At 38.1% G+C, this 18,363-nt stretch overlaps 1 protein-coding gene across 2 annotated transcripts in view; it reads right to left on the minus strand.

The window, feature by feature from the left end:
* SYNE1 (spectrin repeat containing nuclear envelope protein 1) overlaps window positions 1–18,363 on the minus strand; it is a 451,046-nt gene that overhangs the window by 345,229 nt on the left and 87,454 nt on the right. For both annotated transcript variants that reach the window (XM_032836376.1, XM_032836375.1), the window contains exons 3-4: window positions 9,765–9,860; window positions 5,995–6,078 (exon numbers count right to left, since the gene is read on the minus strand). In XM_032836376.1, the coding sequence (XP_032692267.1) occupies window positions 5,995–6,078; window positions 9,765–9,860 (180 nt within the window). The remainder of the gene's footprint in view (window positions 1–5,994; window positions 6,079–9,764; window positions 9,861–18,363) is intronic.

The raw sequence follows: 18,363 nt of genomic DNA on the forward strand, positions 1-18,363 counted from the left end.
TTAGAGACAGGACCTTTAAGGAGGTAATTAAAGTCAAATGAGGTACTAAGAGTGGGCCCTAATCCAATAGAACTGTGTCCTTATGAGAAGAAGAGATACCAGAGCTCTTTCTCTCTCTCTCCACACCCACACGGAGGAAAGGCTGTAAGAGGACACAGTGAGTAAGTGCCTATCTACAAGCAGGAAGAGACAAAGAAACCAACTCTGCTGGTACCTTGATCTTAAACCTCCAGCCTCCAGAACTGTGAAAAAATAAATGTCTGTTATTGAAGCCGTCCAGTCTGTGGTAATGCTATGGTAGCCATAACAGACTAATACTAGGCCCACAGATACTTCCAAAAAATATTCCAATTATTTGGGAATAAATTTAAAAAAATTTTTAAATTAAAACTTCAGATTCCTAGCTGGAAATTAGAAATTGGAAAGCTTAACGAATGGATGCATTGCCACTTTATACTAGTTACTTTCTACAATGAAGTGTAGAGTAAGTCATTCTAGCCAGTGATACAGGCAGCTAACTACCTGCATTATTTAATAAATTACTTAAATAAATAATTAGATTTTAATAAAAATCCAGATTGCTGACTTCTCTTGTTTAATTGGAAAATCTGGGATCCCTGTGCTTGCATTTCACTGAGGTAACTATAGCTGGAACTCAATGTTCGCTTCCATTCCAGACAGGGCACAAAACTTGCTCAATTCTCCTGTTTCCATAATTAGCCTCTAACTCACTTCATCTTTAAGATTACCTATCTGACTTTACAGGAACCTGAATTTATGTTGCTTGTCTAGACTAAGTGAAGTTTTAGGAAAGGTGGTCAGTGGTTGGCTCATTGTGTTACTGTTTGGAATGACCCACGTGATAACTCCCTGGGGAAAGGAACTGGTAGAAATGGTATGGATCTACTCATTAGATTCACATTTACATGGTTCCTACCAGGTACTAATGTATGCTTTTTTCAGTTGCCTGTAAACAAGTGGAAAACAAACACAATGGTAGGGTTTTCTCTGGTAAAATTTAAAAAGTGCCCTCATTATTCCTTAAATCAAGCCAGAATTCAAGGACTAAATTGATTTTCTATTACCTAAAGGAAAAAAATCCAAATGAGGGCAAATTAAGTCCAAAGGTCAAAAATAAATTCCCAAAAATTTGTTGGAGATAAAAGTTCTTAGTTGATAAAAATAAAATAAAATAAATGGTAAGGTGGGCACTAAAGAGCCTTAAAAAAACTCATTCCCCCACAGTCAAATTTTATTACTTAGGGCTGTTCTGTGAAAATGATCTTGTGTAAAACAAGTCCTCTGTGAAAAGAAGATTCTTTGGTCTTTTTTGCAAACAATGCCTTTATAGGTTAAGTCCTTAAATTTTCCCCAAGACATTAGCAAGAGGAATTTTATTTTTATATTCTAGCCAATGAAGGGTAGCTCAGAACAAAGTAGGACACTATAGTTATATAGGTAAAAATTGGAGACCCAGTGACTTGGAAGACTATAAATATCTTGTTCGACATGGCTTTTTCAGCTTCTATGAAAAACTCACAGAGGAATCTGGAAGAAGAGGAACACTCCCTTAATAATGATATTAGTGATCTGGAAACAATGTCCAATATTCTATAAGAAGCTAATATCATTCTTCTACACCATCATAATGTTCAGAATCTCCCTTTGGCACAGATTCTGCACAACTGACTGGACTTTACATAGTTTCATTGTACTACCAACTGATCGACATATAAATTATTTAATGAACAGAATCAAGTATTTTTGTATTTTCTAGAGTTCCTGTTGTATGGAAAGTATTCACATAACCATTTGGGTAGTAAATAAATGAATTTAGTATATATAGATTTTGAAGGAAATAGTTGAATCATTCTACTTCCTAGGGGTATCTAGAGATCCATTTGTAAAGGTGATTTTGGTACAGCCACAGACACCTGAATTCCCACAAGTTGGGCAAAGGCTAAATATAAGTGAATTGGTGTAACTGGTTTGCAAGGAAACATGGCAACACCTAACAAATCACATATATACTTTTGACCCTGCAATCACACTTTTAGGAATTCACCCAGAAAATACCCTTCTAATAGTGTGAAAGTATGGTTGGACAGCCATTAATTGCATCATTGTGTTTGAAAAATACTAGAAACAACCTAAATGCCCACTCATAAGAGAGTGGTTGAATGAACTCTGGCACATCCAGATAATGAATGCAGCTGTGAAAATGAATGAGGAGGATCTCCATGAACCGATCTGAAAGATTTCCAGGATGTACTATTAAATGAGAAAAGCAAAGTGCAGGAATATATTATAGGATGTTATCCTTCATGTAAAAAAAAAAAAAAAAAAGGAGGGTGTATGGAAATACATCTGCTAATTTATGCAAAAAAAATGTTGGCAGAATAAATTAGAAGCTAGAGATTGGTTCCCTAAGATGAGATAGGGAATGGAAGGAAGAAAGATGAGGATGGAATAGTAAGGATAACGAGGGGGTGCCTTCTCTAAGCATAACATTTACTCTTGGAATCATAATAATGTCTCCCCAAAATAAAAATAAGAATAATAATCAATACCAACTAGAATGTGTGTGTGTGAGGGAAGGCATTACTCAAAACTGAATATACCTTGGTTACCTAACTCTATTACAAAAGACTAACATAATCACACTGAAAGGAGTGAAAAAGAACAAAAGTAACAAGTAAATTAGGAATAGTCTTTTTGACTGAATGCTGTAATACTTAAGACCAAAAGACCTACACATACACACTATTCTCCCGTGAGTAAATCTGTTTCTCACAGGGGTGTGGCGAGCAAATCTTAAATAATTTTATGTCTATACTCAGATTAAAAAATGGGTGAATGCATTAGAGATGAGACCCAGGTTCTCATTGTCAGAGAAAACCGAAACAAATAAGCATGGAAGACCATTAACAAACCTTGCGGTATTGGACTGTAATCAGAAGCATCAATTTAAACTCATGGTTTAGACACACACACACACACACACACACACAGAAGGGAGGCAGGGGGAGACAGAGAAAACATATATGCATATACCTGGATTAATAAACATTCATATTTTCTAGATCTGTCTGTTGAGAGGACCTGGAAGCAATGAAACTTCAGTAGCAATGAGCACACCTAGCACCCAAATGTCGCTCACTAATAAAAAGAACAAAGCTTGCTTAGGGAAGTGGTTGATTCCAGAACTGGAGTAGGGAAAATCTAAATGTGGAAAAGCTGTAGTTCCAGAAAATGAGGAAATGCCTGAAAAAGGATGGGGCCAGGGCACCTGGGTGGCTCAGTGGGTTAAGGCCTCTGTCTTCAGCTCGGGTCGTGATCCCAGAGTCCTGGGATTGAGCCCTGCATGGGGCTCTCTGCTCAGCAGGGAGCCTGCTTCCTCCTCTCTCTATGCCTGCCTCTCTGCCTACTTGTGATCTCTGTCTGTCAAATAAATAAATAAAATCTTAAAAAAAGCTTTCTGCCCGTGGACGCCGCCGAGTAAGCATCGTTAAAGTCTCCCCTCCCACCGCCGTCATGTCTAAGTCAGAGTCTCCTAAAGAGCCTGAACAGCTGCGGAAGCTCTTCATCGGAGGTCTGAGCTTTGAAACAACCGATGAGAGTCTGAGGAGCCATTTTGAGCAATGGGGAACACTTACGGACTGTGTGGTAATGAGAGACCCAAACACCAAGCGCTCCAGAGGCTTTGGGTTTGTCACATATGCCACTGTGGAGGAGGTGGATGCAGCCATGAATGCAAGGCCACACAAGGTGGATGGAAGAGTTGTGGAACCAAAGAGGGCTGTCTCAAGAGAAGATTCTCAAAGACCTGGTGCCCACTTAACTGTGAAAAAGATTTTTGTTGGTGGCATTAAAGAAGACACTGAAGAACATCATCTAAGAGATTATTTCGAACAGTATGGGAAAATCGAAGTGATTGAGATCATGACTGACCGAGGCAGTGGCAAAAAGAGGGGTTTTGCTTTTGTAACATTTGATGACCATGATTCTGTAGACAAGATTGTCATTCAAAAATACCATACTGTGAATGGCCACAACTGTGAAGTAAGGAAAGCGCTCTCTAAGCAAGAGATGGCTAGTGCTTCATCCAGCCAAAGAGGTCGAAGTGGTTCTGGAAACTTTGGTGGTGGTCGTGGAGGTGGTTTTGGTGGGAATGACAACTTTGGTCGCGGAGGAAACTTCAGTGGTCGAGGTGGCTTTGGTGGCAGTCGAGGTGGTGGTGGATATGGTGGCAGTGGGGATGGCTATAACGGATTTGGTAATGATGGAAGCAACTTTGGAGGTGGCGGAAGCTATAATGATTTTGGCAATTACAACAATCAATCCTCAAATTTTGGACCCATGAAAGGAGGCAATTTTGGAGGCAGAAGCTCTGGCCCTTATGGTGGTGGAGGCCAGTACTTCGCCAAACCACGAAACCAAGGTGGCTATGGTGGTTCCAGCAGCAGCAGCAGCTACGGCAGTGGCAGAAGGTTTTAATTACTGCCAAGAAACAAAGCTTAGCAGGAGAGGAGAGCCAGAGAAGTGACAGGGAAGCTACAGGTTACAACAGATTTGTGAACTCAGCCAAGCACAGTGGTGGCAGGGCCTAGCTGCTACAAAGAAGACATGTTTTAGACAATACTCATGTGTATGGGCAAAAAAACCTCGAGGACTGTATTTGTGACTAATTGTATAACAGGTTATTTTAGTTTCTGTTCTGTGGAAAGTGTAAAGCATTCCAACAAAGGGTTTTAATGTAGATTTTTTTTTGCACCCATGCTGTTGATTGCTAAATGTAATAGTCTGATCATGACGCTGAATAAATGTGTCTTTTTAAAAAAAAAAAAAAAAAAATCTTAAAAAAAAAAAAAAGAATGGGGCCATATTAAAAGAGTATAGGAGCCAGCTTGAAAGAACTCTCAATGGCCAAAGCTAGAACAATTTGAGTATTATTATTATTAATGGATAATAATAATAATTGGATTATAATTATAGAATAAGTCCATGCCAAAATAAATAGCTGAATAAATAAACAAATGGCGGTGGGGGGGAAGGACAACCTTTACTCACAGAACAATTTCAATTAATACATATGAAAGGACTGAGGGAAACACAAAATCACCATTAGGCAAACACCACAGAAATAAACACTGAAGGCAATCAATGCTAAAATCGGTAAGCAAAGTTTGCCGAGAAGCAGAATATCAACTTAATATCAGTTATCTCCCCTAAGTTAGTTCTCAACTATAGAGGAAAAAATAGTAACTTTATCATAAAAAAAACACAGCAGAAAACCTTGCCAAGTGATTGAGGTTAACATCACCAGCAACAAGACTTAGCAATCTTAGATCTGCTAACATGATGCACTGAGAAGAATACAATATCACTTCCTTGGAATTCTTGCCACAAATGTATAAATAATCTCAATCTCATCTTGAGGAAACATCAAACAAAACCAAATTGAGAGACATTCTGCAAAAACAACTGACCATCAGCTTTTATCAAGGTCATGGAGGACAAGGAAAGACAAAGTCATAGAGTGGAAGAGACCAAGGAGCCACAACAATTAAATGCAAGGTGTGTTACTGGATTGGATCCTGGAGAGAAGTAAGACAGTGGAAAAACGGATGAAATTAGACTAATGTCTATGCTTTAATGAATGGTATCACACCAATTTTAAATTCCTTCTTTAATAATTGTGCTACGTGTATAGCACAATTATATATATGTATATATGTGTGTGTACACACACACACACACACAAACACGTACTAGGTATGTAAGTTCCTCACATTACAGGAAGCTGCCCAAAGTATAGACAGGAAATCTCTGCCACTTTTTGCCACTTTTCTGTAAATCTAGAATTATTTTACAATAATATGGAATGTCCCACTGTATAATTTACATGCAGTGTTTTTACTGCACAGCGAACTTGAAAAACATCAGTATGCCCATACCTTCTTGTTTAAAAAGGTGTTTTGTTTTGTCTCTTACCTTCCTTCCTTCAAGGAACTTGAGTGCCGTGCCAATATTGGCCACAGCATGGATTCGCTTCATACGGCGTCCTTGTTCACAAGGCTATAAACCGGAAGGAATAGGAATTTAAAAAAATGCACACACTAAAAATATATTATAAGATGAATTTAAATGGATTAAAAATAGACTTGAAGAATATTCAAGAACAACATCAATTTCTATAAAGTTTAGTAGAAACACAAAGGAGCATTATCGCCACAGCAGCTGGAAGGTACACTAATTTACTCAACAAAGACTCATTCCCAGCTCATCTGTTGATCTACCTGCCCGTCAGGTTTCTGTATGCCAAGAGCAGAAATTTGCAAAATTCCCATGTTGCCAACTGAGACTGTCCCTCCTATATGTGAGTAAACACTTATATGAAAAGTGCTCTTGGTGCATGTGTGCATGTGGTTATTGTAAATCAAGCTGCAATGAGCATGGGGTTGCATATATCTTTTTGAACTGGAGTTTTGTTTCTTTTATTGTGTACTCTCAAGTGGATTGTTAGGCTTCTGCTGAATGCAAAGTGTTAAGGAGTTTTTTAAGGAGAGGGTTAACCAAATGGGTAAGAAGTAAGTTTCTCTGAAGTCCTTAACTCTTTCATATTTCATATTGCTACTCTTATTCTAATTTTTCAATGACAATTCATCACATTCTTTAAAAAAAATTCTAAGTGCAAATTAAATTTAGTGTTCCTATATTTATGGGCATTTAAAGATATATAATCCCTGATTCATTTAAAGAGTAAATGTTCCACAAATAATAATCAAAGAATGTAGAGAAATCTAAGAACAGTAATTAAAAAATTAAAAATACCCTATGGCTTTAAATAAAATCATAGAGATTTTATATATTTTATTTATCTCAAGAGATGCTGACAGTTCAAGGACACTAACACATTTGGCTACATTTCCCAGATGATAGCGGTCAGAGTCAGAGTCCCAGGCTACGTGAACCCTGATGTTAAGCATAGTGTTCTTAATAGAGTTCTATTTATGAGATATTATAGAATTCCTGAATAGTATTAACGCTCCTGAGAGAAATGGTCTTACCCACGTTTTCCCTTTTTTTTTTCTTTCTTTTTTTTTTTTTTTCACATTCTCCCTTTGAAAGCTCTAAAAAGATGTCTAGGATACTCATTCCTTCAAATGATACTTCTCATGTTAATGTGGTCCTGGACCATAATGACATGCACAAAATTTAAAAAAACATTTCCAAGGTTTATTTATAATTTCAGAGTAATCTCATTTCATATAATTCAGAATCTTGAAGGGCTCCCATAAATAAATAAGAAAGGTTAAATTGGAAATTGCCATTGCATGTCTCAGTTTTCTTATCCACTAAGTAAGAATGCTGAGATTCTTTCTGAAATTTCTTCTAGCTTCAAGGTCTTATAATTCTATGTCTGAATGCATATGGCACTTAAACAGAAGTAAGACTCTTATGTAAAAATATTTACTTTTTCTAGAATCATCTAGATTGGCAATTAAATGCCCATCAAGATTTCTGTACTTTGTTGGTCAAGTACACTGGCAAAATTATACTGATACGGAAGGTTATACCTCTTTAATACCCAACTGAATTATAACAAAGGTTCCTTTAACCTTCTAGTAAATAGCTTAATTCAGGAAGATATATAAAGATGACCAATTATATCTGGAAACCAAGGCTGTACATATTTCAGTTCAATGACTCCCACATCTGGATGCTAATCCAGTTTATTTAGCTCATGCATATACTTGTATATTGCAAATTAGCTTTTCATATGGGTTTGGTTTGATTCCCCCAAAGCAGAGTCTGAGACAAGGTCTTGGGTGCATGTAGTTTGTTGGGGAGGTGACTCTAGGTAGTGAGAGTGAGGAGATGTATGGAGAGTGAGACAGGGAAGAAGGAAAGTGCTTTTGAGGGTTCCCACTGCGAGCAACTGGGCCTCAGTCCTGCTGGGGATCCAAGCACTCTATAAAATATGTGTAAAATGTGTCACAGAATTGTCCCTCCTACAAATTGCAGGCTGAGCATTTATTCATGGACTCCCATCTCCATTGGTTGAGGGTCCTTAGGGATCACTAACCCTTCCATAGTTCAGGGCTGCCTTAAGCAACTTGTGCCTTTGATAAAAGCCAAGAGAATGGAATCCTGGAGACCTGTTAACAGGACCTGAGGCAAGGTGCTGCTACAGTGTGTGGGCAATGTCCTCCACCATCTGAAATCTCACTCACTGAAGAGGGAGGCAAGCTGAGATGTCACAAAGGGAGCTCAAAGCATCCACCACAATATGCATCCTATTAGATAAATGATTTACACAAAGTTATCATCAGTTTGTAATTTTCCAACAAACTCTTTTACAAAAGCTATTCTGAGGACTCTGCACAAAATTAACTGGAAATTGATGTTTAGGCAAAAACACTTAAAAAACTCAATTACCCAAGTAATAATGATGGTGTAGCTGTTGCCAAGAAGCAGTAGATAAAGAAAAGATGAGTACTCCCAATTTTGGACTCTGTGTCTAACATGTTAGACAATATTTTGAAGATTATTTCCTAGGTACCTTTTTGTAATTATGACAGACAGCATTTATAAGTAGTTCATCTTTGCAAACTACTTACCTCTCTACTACTCTGAAATAATAAAAGATAAGCCAGAAAAATGAAATACAGATCTTCCTCTACTTACATCGGGGTTATATCCCAATAAGCTTATTTTACGTTGGACATACTGCAAACCAAAAATGCATTTAGTACCTCTAACCTACCGGACATCACAGCTTCACCTAGCTCACCTGAAACATGCTCAGACCACTTACATTCACCTGCATTTTGGCAAAATCATCTCATATAACATACCTTATAATAGAGTGTTCAATATTTCATGTAATTTATCCAATACTGTACTGAAAGTGAAAAACAGGAATGTCTGTGTGGGTACAGAACGGTTGCAAGTGTATTAGCTCTTTATCCTCATGATCACATGGTTCACTGGGAGCTGTGGCCCCCACCACTGCTCAGCATCCCAAGAGAGGACCATCCTGTTTGTCACTAGCCCAAGAAAAGATCCAAATTCAAAATTACAAGTATGATTTTTACTGAATGTGTCCTGCTTTCGCACCGCCATGAAGTCAAAAAGTCATGACATTGAACCACTGTAAGTTGGGGGCTGTCTGTACTTTATTATTAAGTAATGTAGAAAAAGACATTCTGTAGTTCACTGTCAATGTGCTTTTTTCACTCTGCTGGTTCCACCACACCTAAAAACAAGCTGTTCCTGTGACACATGATTGATGATGGAGGATGTCCACAAGTGTACGGAGAATGTTATGCTGATTTCCAACTTAATTTTCAACAAACAGCTACATAAATACTGCACAATTATGCACCAACAATCCTTCCCAAATGGAAAGCAAACACTATGAGCTGAGGTAGTGTTAATCTGCAAATCATCGTCCTGGATGCCACACAGAGACAAAAGACGAACATGACAGATTAGTGATAAAATTCTTTTACTCTGCATTCTCAGGTAGCCACTATGATATAGAACATTTCAGATCCACTAAAGGTGTGTCGGAATGCGAAAGGGAATGTATTCTCGGCTCCCAGAAGTGGCTGATAGGCTAGTGTTTCCAGGGTATTACCAACTACAAGAAGAGAACTTTGTCTTACAGGGACAGCACCCTTTCCACTCCCAACTCCACACCCCCAAATTCCAAAGGGCAACAATTTGACAAGTATGGTCACAGGAAAAGTCCTTACCAGTTTCTGCCCAGAGAGAACCTCCAGAAGAGCAAGCAGCTTAACACCATCTTTCATGTCTTCAAAAAGATCATCTACCGCCAGTGGGGGTTTCCGCTGTAAGATTAAAAAAACAAACAAAAAAAAGAATAAATGCAAACAATGCTTCTCTCTCTCTGTCATACTTTTGCCACTCATTTTTGTGAAATCTGTAGGAACAATTTCTAAATACATAAATTATTTTGGATATGATTGGCAATTACCAATTATAGCAGAAAAACAATCCTTTGGAGAGAAACTTACTCAAAAACCTCAGGATACTTAATGCTTGGGCTTTCGTATACATACCAACTTCTCTCTATAAAGGAATTTTTGCAAGGGTCAAAGAGATGTCATGGGGTAAGAGAAGGAAAAGAAGTCACTATCAACATAAAAGATGAGAGAGACACTAATGCAGGGCCTAAACACAGAAGAGGAGGTACCCCAGATAAACTATCAACCTCCCAACCTCGCTGTGGGCAAGTACGTTACCACGGCTTACCGGAGCCGGTTCTCACCACAGCAACCTCCTTAGCTCAGTGGCCAGCTGTGGAAGCATTGCTAGCACAACTAGGGCTGCAGTTTGAATCTCCTGTGTGTTAGCTGGCCATGTCCTGTTTCACAGCCTGACAATCCAGCTCAGCTGCTCTCAGAATGTGAATTGAACCCAGAGGATCACAAGTGCAAGATTACAGACTGATCAGTACAAATCCATCACCACTACAGGAAAAATAAGTCAAAGCCCATTCTCCATTCAGGGAGGGTATTTTTTTTTTTTTTTAATAGAGATCACTAAAATACCTATGTACTAGGCTTTGTCAAACCTTGAATTAAGGTCTCTCTTGGCTCAGAAGAAAGGGAAGAGGGGCACCTGGGTGGCTCAGAGGGTTAAGTGTCTGCCTTTGGCTCAGGTCATGATCCCAGGGTTCTGGGATTGAGTCCCACATGGGTTCTACTTCTCCCTCTGCTGGCTGCTCTCCCTGCTTGTGCTCGCTTTCTCTTAAAAGAAAGAAAGAAAGAGAGAGGGAGGGAGGGAGGAAGGAAAGAAGTAACAATGCTATTGTTCATGGTCAGTGGAGGACTGATGTCTCCAGATTTCTCACAGAATGAGAGTTTTTCCATTCATTACCTGGGCTCAGGCTCTACAGTTTTCTGGTTCTCACTGAATCATGTTAAAAGCCTAATGCTATATTTCTGACTTTATCCAATTGTCTTTCTTTCTAAAAAAGAAAAAAGACAGGAAAAGTTCTATGTAGAGATATTTAATCACCAAATGTTTTATTGAAATGAGACTTTTTTTCTCCACCCACTGATAGGGAGGATTTATACTTCTCCTATAACCACATGAATTATGGTCTCTGAATGGCATGATTCTAATTTTAAATGCATTTTCTCTCTTTATAAAATGAACAGCTGAATACATTTTGTTCTCATGCTGTGAAATACATGTTCAAAAATAACAGAGTTTTCATTTTTTAGGCATTCTCTTTTATATTCCACTATTCACACTGCTTATTATTAATATAGCAAAAATGTAATAATGATTTTATATTCTAAGCATGTAAATAAAATTATTACTGAGCTACAATGAAAACTATTCAGTGCGATAAGAATCAAAATTATTGTATTGGTTATATGTAATCATTAAAAATGTGGCCTGTTTATCGTGCAAAATGTCCATTTGTATCCTAGTAACATAAATGCAGCATAACAATGAGAGAAAAGTTAATAAATATGTGATATATTCAGTGAACAAATGCAAATGAAGTTTTTCTTATACTGTGTTAACCTGAAAATATATAAAGAAAATGAAACAGAGCAGGGAATTTTCTTGAAATGATAAAAATTCCAAGAAATTTGAAACAAAAAAACAAGTCACATCCATTCATTCATTCTGCCTTTGTTTACTTTTGTTTTTAAGATTTACTTATTTATTTGAGATTGTGCATGAGAGAGAGAGACAGAGAGTAGGGAGTACGGAGAGGGGCAGAAGGAGAGAGAGAGTCCCAAGCTGACTCCACACTGAGCCTGGGACTTGCTCTCACAACCCTGAGATCATGACCTGAACCAAAACCAAGAGTTGGATGCTCAATGGACTGAGCCACCCCCAGGCAGCTCCCATTCTGCCTTTAAACACAAACTCGTCTCTGCCACTTTGAAGACCATTTTCTTGTGAACCCCTTCTGCCACTCACGTTTCTCCTGTCAAATTGACGGCTGTCCCACAGTCTTCCTTCCCCCGCCACCAGTTGCTTCTGCACAGGCTTATGGACACAACCAACGGGTCAGTAGTGACCACTGAGCAACTCAGCTCATCAGCCTCTCTGTGTTGACTGCTGGGACCAACCTCTCCTTTATCTATTCTTCCCCAAACCTCTTTGATGAGTCTGCCTTGTTCACCGGCCTCTTTTCCTTTTCCCTCTCCTTTCTTTCTGACTGTGGCCATCACCAAGATCAATCCTGAGTCCTCTGTGCTCCACAGAATGTTATCTGGATACACATAACTCTTGAATCCTTCTGTCCAGGTAAATGACAGGCACTCAATATATAATGTTGGTGGAATGACTCACGGAATAAATTAATAAATGCAATTTAAAAAAAATATCTTTGTAGCCCCTATGTGCATATTAATGGCTCTTAAAATGTGGTACATATATAATGCGTAAAGAAAAAGCTCTCGTTTCCAGGCAATCAGACTGCAACTCAACACAGAATATCTTGTTTTTGAGTATCTTATTCTCAGTAAGAACTCATCAAGTATTTGCTGAAGGAATGACCAAAGTTTCCAGTCTGCATGATAAAGAAGGGAAGATGGTTTTTATTTCAAGAACAGATACCTAAAATCCCCTCACTTCCCTCTTTCTCTGCTTCGTAAATTCCTGCTCAATTTTCATGACTCAGCTCATCATAGGTAATCTTTTTCAGTTTTCCAACTAGAATTAAATCACCTCTTTTGCCCTAAATATATTGTTCAGAGTAGAATGATCATGTTGCATTACAATTGGTTATTTACAAATCTGTGTCTCCAGGAATTCAGATCATGGGGCAGCTTCTGGAAGATAAAGAAGCTAGATATATCATTATATACCTAATACCAGGCACAGTGCTTGGCACTAGTTGGCGATAATCATGTAAATGGTGAGTGAATCACACTCAACAGAGATATGTGATGCTTATTTGCAAATATCTTTGGGAATCTTAGAGATACACAGAAATAAGATCATGATGCAGAATTTCTCTTTTTATAGGAAATATGAGTTGCTTCTGGAAATTTTTCCACCAGTGTCTTCCTGCACAAAGTAAAGACATGTAGACTGATGGCTATTACCAGTCTAAATAGAAATTGGGAGAAAATATTTCTCCTTAAAATAAAAATGTTTGTATCAATTTAATTTGTAATGCACAGGTAACATATTTTCAACACACCAAATTATAGGACCAAGCTTGATGTAATCGATTTTTTACTTAATTAGTAAAAGAGGGGGAATAATAAACTTCTGGCCAGGCTTACTGTAAAGAGCGGGCAAAAATGAACAATAGAGAATGATCTTCATATTTTTATAAGCTCTATCCAATTGCATATAATGTAAATATTGTGCAAAATTAACAAAACACTTATCAAAAATTACATCAGAATAAAAACATTCTAGGGATTATTGGACAAGTTTTGGTGTTCCATTTTGCATAAAGAATTGTTTACATACAGCAAATGATCAAATAGAGGAGACCTTTACTATTTTGACTATATCACAGTTATTTTTGGAACAATGTTTTAATAAGGAACCTTTAGGTAAAAAGTCTTTCTTGTCACATATATAAATATTTACAGCACCAATCTGAATACTTTGGCAGGGTTCAGGTCATGGTACTGGCAGCCAAAAGAAAGGGTTGGAATGAAAGTAACTAATTGGAGCCTGACTTAATGGAGTAACAAAAATAATGTGCTTTTTGCTCCTATTGTCTACCAATTTTCAGTTTTAAGCACTAGGCAGAAATCTTATCAGGCACGTTTCAAAACTACAATGATCATTTTTTATCATTTATCTTTAATCATTTATCTTTTTTATCATTTATCTTTCTTTGGTGCAATATTTTTAAAAATTATATTCTCCTCAGACTTGACAGTCACACTTGGATGTTCTGTAGTGGAACCAAAATATATTCATGCTGAATCTGAGGCTATTCAAAGAACAGAATTGCCAATTGGGTCAGGAGAGGCAGACAGAGATGGGAAAGAGAATGGAGAAAGAGGCACATCACTTCTGCAGCTACTCCCTTCTCTCAGCTCTCCTAAAACTAGGTTTAAACCTAAAATTCTGGCTCTAAGAGGACTGCCTGGGTCTAAAAGTCCCTGGAAACACAGGGAAGTTGAGCAAGGCTCTGTGCCTGGCTATACCCTTGGGAGCTAACTCATGACTGAAACAGACATCATGGAGCTTTTTTCTCTATTTCTTCTCCACCTCCTTTATTTCTGCAATACAGCTCCTTTAATGACACATGATGAGATTCAAAGCCATCCCTGATCTTTATGGAATATAAAAGTACAGGTATCTTTGACATAATTTCTCCTGACCATCCATTTCCTCTATTTGGGGAAGACAACCCACTCTCTCACATTGTGTGTGTGTGTGTGTGTGCGCGTGTGAATATCTTGAGTCATTTTACTAGTCTACTAGCATCAGCACATATTTAAGCCATATCTACCATCTATTTTCATACTTTTGTTCATGAAAGGATGGCCATGTTTGCTCTGCCACATGTTGATTTTATGCCCCTAGAAACAATGATGTTACTTAGAGGAAAAGGAATAAGAGACTAATTTTGACCAAAAAAATATATCGGACATAACTATTTGGCATGAAATAAAAAATTTTGGCTTAGATCACACTCCTCGTAAGTGATTACATTTGAGTCCAGGTTTATTACACTTTGCGCCACCTGTTAGACAGGAAGCTTAGTATAAAATATACAGGTATTAACATAATGTTTCCAGAATAATACGTAAACCTGTAAATGTGATTTTTGTCTAATACTAATATGAAAATTAATACCTAATCAGCTGAAGTGCCTGTCATTCTACTAGAAAAAAAATTTATTAACAAAAGGCCACTTTCAAATGTGAATGGATATAAAAAAAGACTAAATAGTAATAATGGAAGTATTATGTATATAAATACATACTGGCATAGAAAATAGTTGGCCTAATTCACACCGTGTCCCCTCGTGGTCACGTTTGTGCTAAAGCCCCATCTTTTGTTACATGAGTGACTTGAGCTGCACCACCACATTCTCTGCTTGGATCCAGAAGTTGGCTGGAAGCAAGCTGTCACATGGCAATGACCTAAATACGATTATCACCAGGTCCTGCTGTTGAGGCCCCAAGAACCACTTGCCTCAGTCTTTCTCAAGATTGGGTCACTCAGTACATCAAGGCTCCTCGGGACCATCTTAAGCTCAATGACTCTACTAGAAGGACCCACAGGACTCGGAAAAGCTAATATACTTATGATTACAATTAATTACCGTGAATGGACACGTTACAATCAACAAAGGGACAAAGCTCATAAAGTAGGGTCCCAGAGAAATCATGTATGAGTTTCCACGGATGAATGACCTTCCAGGAAAGTACATAGGGCATGCCTAATTTTTCCCAGAATGGTGTGCGATGATATGTGAAGTGTCACAGACCAGAAAAGCACGCTCTAGCCCCATTGCCTGGGTTTTTATTTGGACTCTGTCACTTAGGCATACAGTGCTTACTTATATAACTGGCCTCAGCTACTCAAACTCCCGCACTTCCCAACAGGTAGGTTTTCACCATGAAACACATTATTAAACTGATCTCATCAAAGTAGAACAGCATGGCCCAAGGTCCAGGCATACAAAACACTCCTGTCAGGCAGAATTTCCCAAGGGCTCAGAGGTGATCTCCCAGGAGCCAGTTAAGGATAGTTCATAAAGATAGGTCTTTGTTTGCAATGTACAGAGTTTGAGCAACCCAAGCCTGCTGAGCTAACCTTTTCCTGCCCAGTCAGAGTGTATCTTTTCAATAGATTTCACTTCTTAGTTAAATAATTTAAGATCATTTTATTTACTTGCAACAAAATAAAGCACAACGGACATGTGGGTCCATTTTATTATTACTTTGTAAACACCGCCTTGAGGGTAACAGTTTACAGTTCAGTGCCCTTCCACTGTTACCCCTTGATAAGACCCACATGAGTGACCAAAAATAAATTCATACTTTATTGATGAAAGTGTGCCTTTTCAGGGGACCTAATTGTATTTGATGCAAAAAGATGTTTTATAACCTTTTGACCAACTGACACTGGTAAACGACAAAGGTAGACACAGCTGAATGTTGCTGATAAACAATTAAACATACCTACATGCATACATTCATGCATAAATAAATAGAGCCATTTCACATGGGCCACTATATGCCTATATCCAAAAATAACACATTTTTATGCCAATAGACTAAAAATATTTTTACCATTTTTAACTTTGCAGTAAGAGGACAATCTAATGCACATCAGTTAAGGTGAAAGAAGCACTGGGTATGAGACTGCATTCAGAAATGTAGAAGGATACAAATCTACCTCAAAACATTACTAGCATATTATTACTTTATCAACAGATATACCTACACATCTGCTAGAATCTTAGAGTCCCTTAGCCTCAAGTATCACACAGCTATCGAAGAGATTTACAGTGTGAAGAATTTGGTCTTGAGCAAATAAAAGGGTAAAATCTCCTGTTTCATGCCAGGACCAACCCAGGTCTTCATTTATGATCATGACTTTGAATCTCAGAAACGTTGGGACAGTCTTTTACTGAATGCTTTCCCACGTGGGGAAAGAGCTCTCAAAACATTTTATGACACACAAAAAATCTATGGCATTTTACTTTAAATACCCTAGTGTTTAAAATTTGTGATTGCTGGATACCTATTGATACCAATAAAAATGAACTAGAAAAGGCCTAAAGTAAAAGCACAGGGCACAGATGACTCTTTACTCCAACTGAGACACACACAAACACACACACACACACACACACACACATACACTGTTGAGCACCGTCAGGGTTGCTGAAAATTACACATAATCACAGCCTAAAATGTTCTCAAAATGGCCTTCTGCACAGGCTGTAGAGGGGACCCAAGGCAAAGGCAGGTTCTTACAGTATGCTCCATGCACTCTAGAAACCTTTGTATACACAATGAGCCATTACTTCTAGAGCCAGACAAACTACCTCTGGTTTCCCTAAGTTTCAGGTAGGAACTATTTCGCAGGCTGAAGGACAGCAAGTGTACAGAGAAAAATCCCACCGCAGGACCAGTCTATAGTGTGCTCATTCCCTGATGGTTATCTGCTGGGTGGGAGCAACAAGCTGAACAACAGGAACAGAGAGGAGAGTGGGAAGGGAAGAGGGGTTGACCAGCAGATGTGGAGTGAGTTACCTCCCTAAAGACTGGCTGAGAGCCCACCACACTAAATTGTTCAAAAACGCCAATGTACCCTCGACCAGAGCAGTAAAATCATGATTATAACCACTGGTGGTAGCCACATAAAATTAACTCAATATCTTAAACTTTTGCCATCATATTCAGAAAATCTAATTAGATGTTACAATATCTCCAGAAACAAGGTAAAGTAATTACAATTTTATGTGTAATCTGTTTCTCTTTCACTGCCTTCATAAAAACACTACTATGATTATTTTCCATCTCTACTTGTCAAAGGTGAGAAGACAGTTCCCATTCTTTTTTATTTCCTATGACAGCATAATCATTTCCACTTCCTTAATTACTTAGTTTAATTCCAAATACATCTAATTCCAAATACCAAAAGCAATGACTACTGTTTCAGCCCAACTTTAAATCTGCTTGGAAAACTCTGCTCTTAACAATTTTCAGGAGTAATAAGATTATTTTCAGTACATAGCATAAAAGAATCTACTTGTTTATCTAGGTACTAAGAATGTAGCAGTGAACAAACCAGATGAAATAATCCCTGCATTATGATGCTTATATCCTAATGAGGGACATGGAGAGTAAAGGGGGCAAATAAGCTGTTTCGTTGAGAACAGACTGACGAGGGGCTAGGCCACAAGGAGCGATTTAAGTTGGAAGGCTGTTTGAGTCATCCAAGCAACAGACTCAGTGGCTTAAACCAAGGTAGTAAGCAGCGGAGGTGGTAAGCAGTGGTTGGATTCTCAATGAATTCTGAAGGATAAAGTCACTGATGTTTGTTGATGGGGAAGATATGGTGTATGAGCAAAGGAAAAGAGGAATGGATAACCCCAACTTTGTATGGGATAAAATAACTTGGGGAGAGTGATTCTTTTATGCTATGTACTGAAAATAATTTTATGATGCATGAAAATTGCTAAGAGCAGTGTTTTCCAAGAAGGTATGTCAGGCCACCAGCAGAATCTAGAAAGAGGCAAGGATGGATTCTACCCAGGGTAACAGAGGGAGCATGGCTGTCTAGACTTGAGAACACTGAGATAATAAATTTCCCATGTTAAGCTGCCCAATATGTGTACATTGTTATGGTAGCTTTGGCAAATGAACA

Source organism: Lontra canadensis, unplaced genomic scaffold (assembly GCF_010015895.1).
Source record: "Lontra canadensis isolate GAN:19392208 unplaced genomic scaffold, GSC_riverotter_1.0 scaffold92, whole genome shotgun sequence".
In the NCBI taxonomy this organism is placed as follows: Eukaryota; Metazoa; Chordata; class Mammalia; order Carnivora; family Mustelidae; genus Lontra; species Lontra canadensis.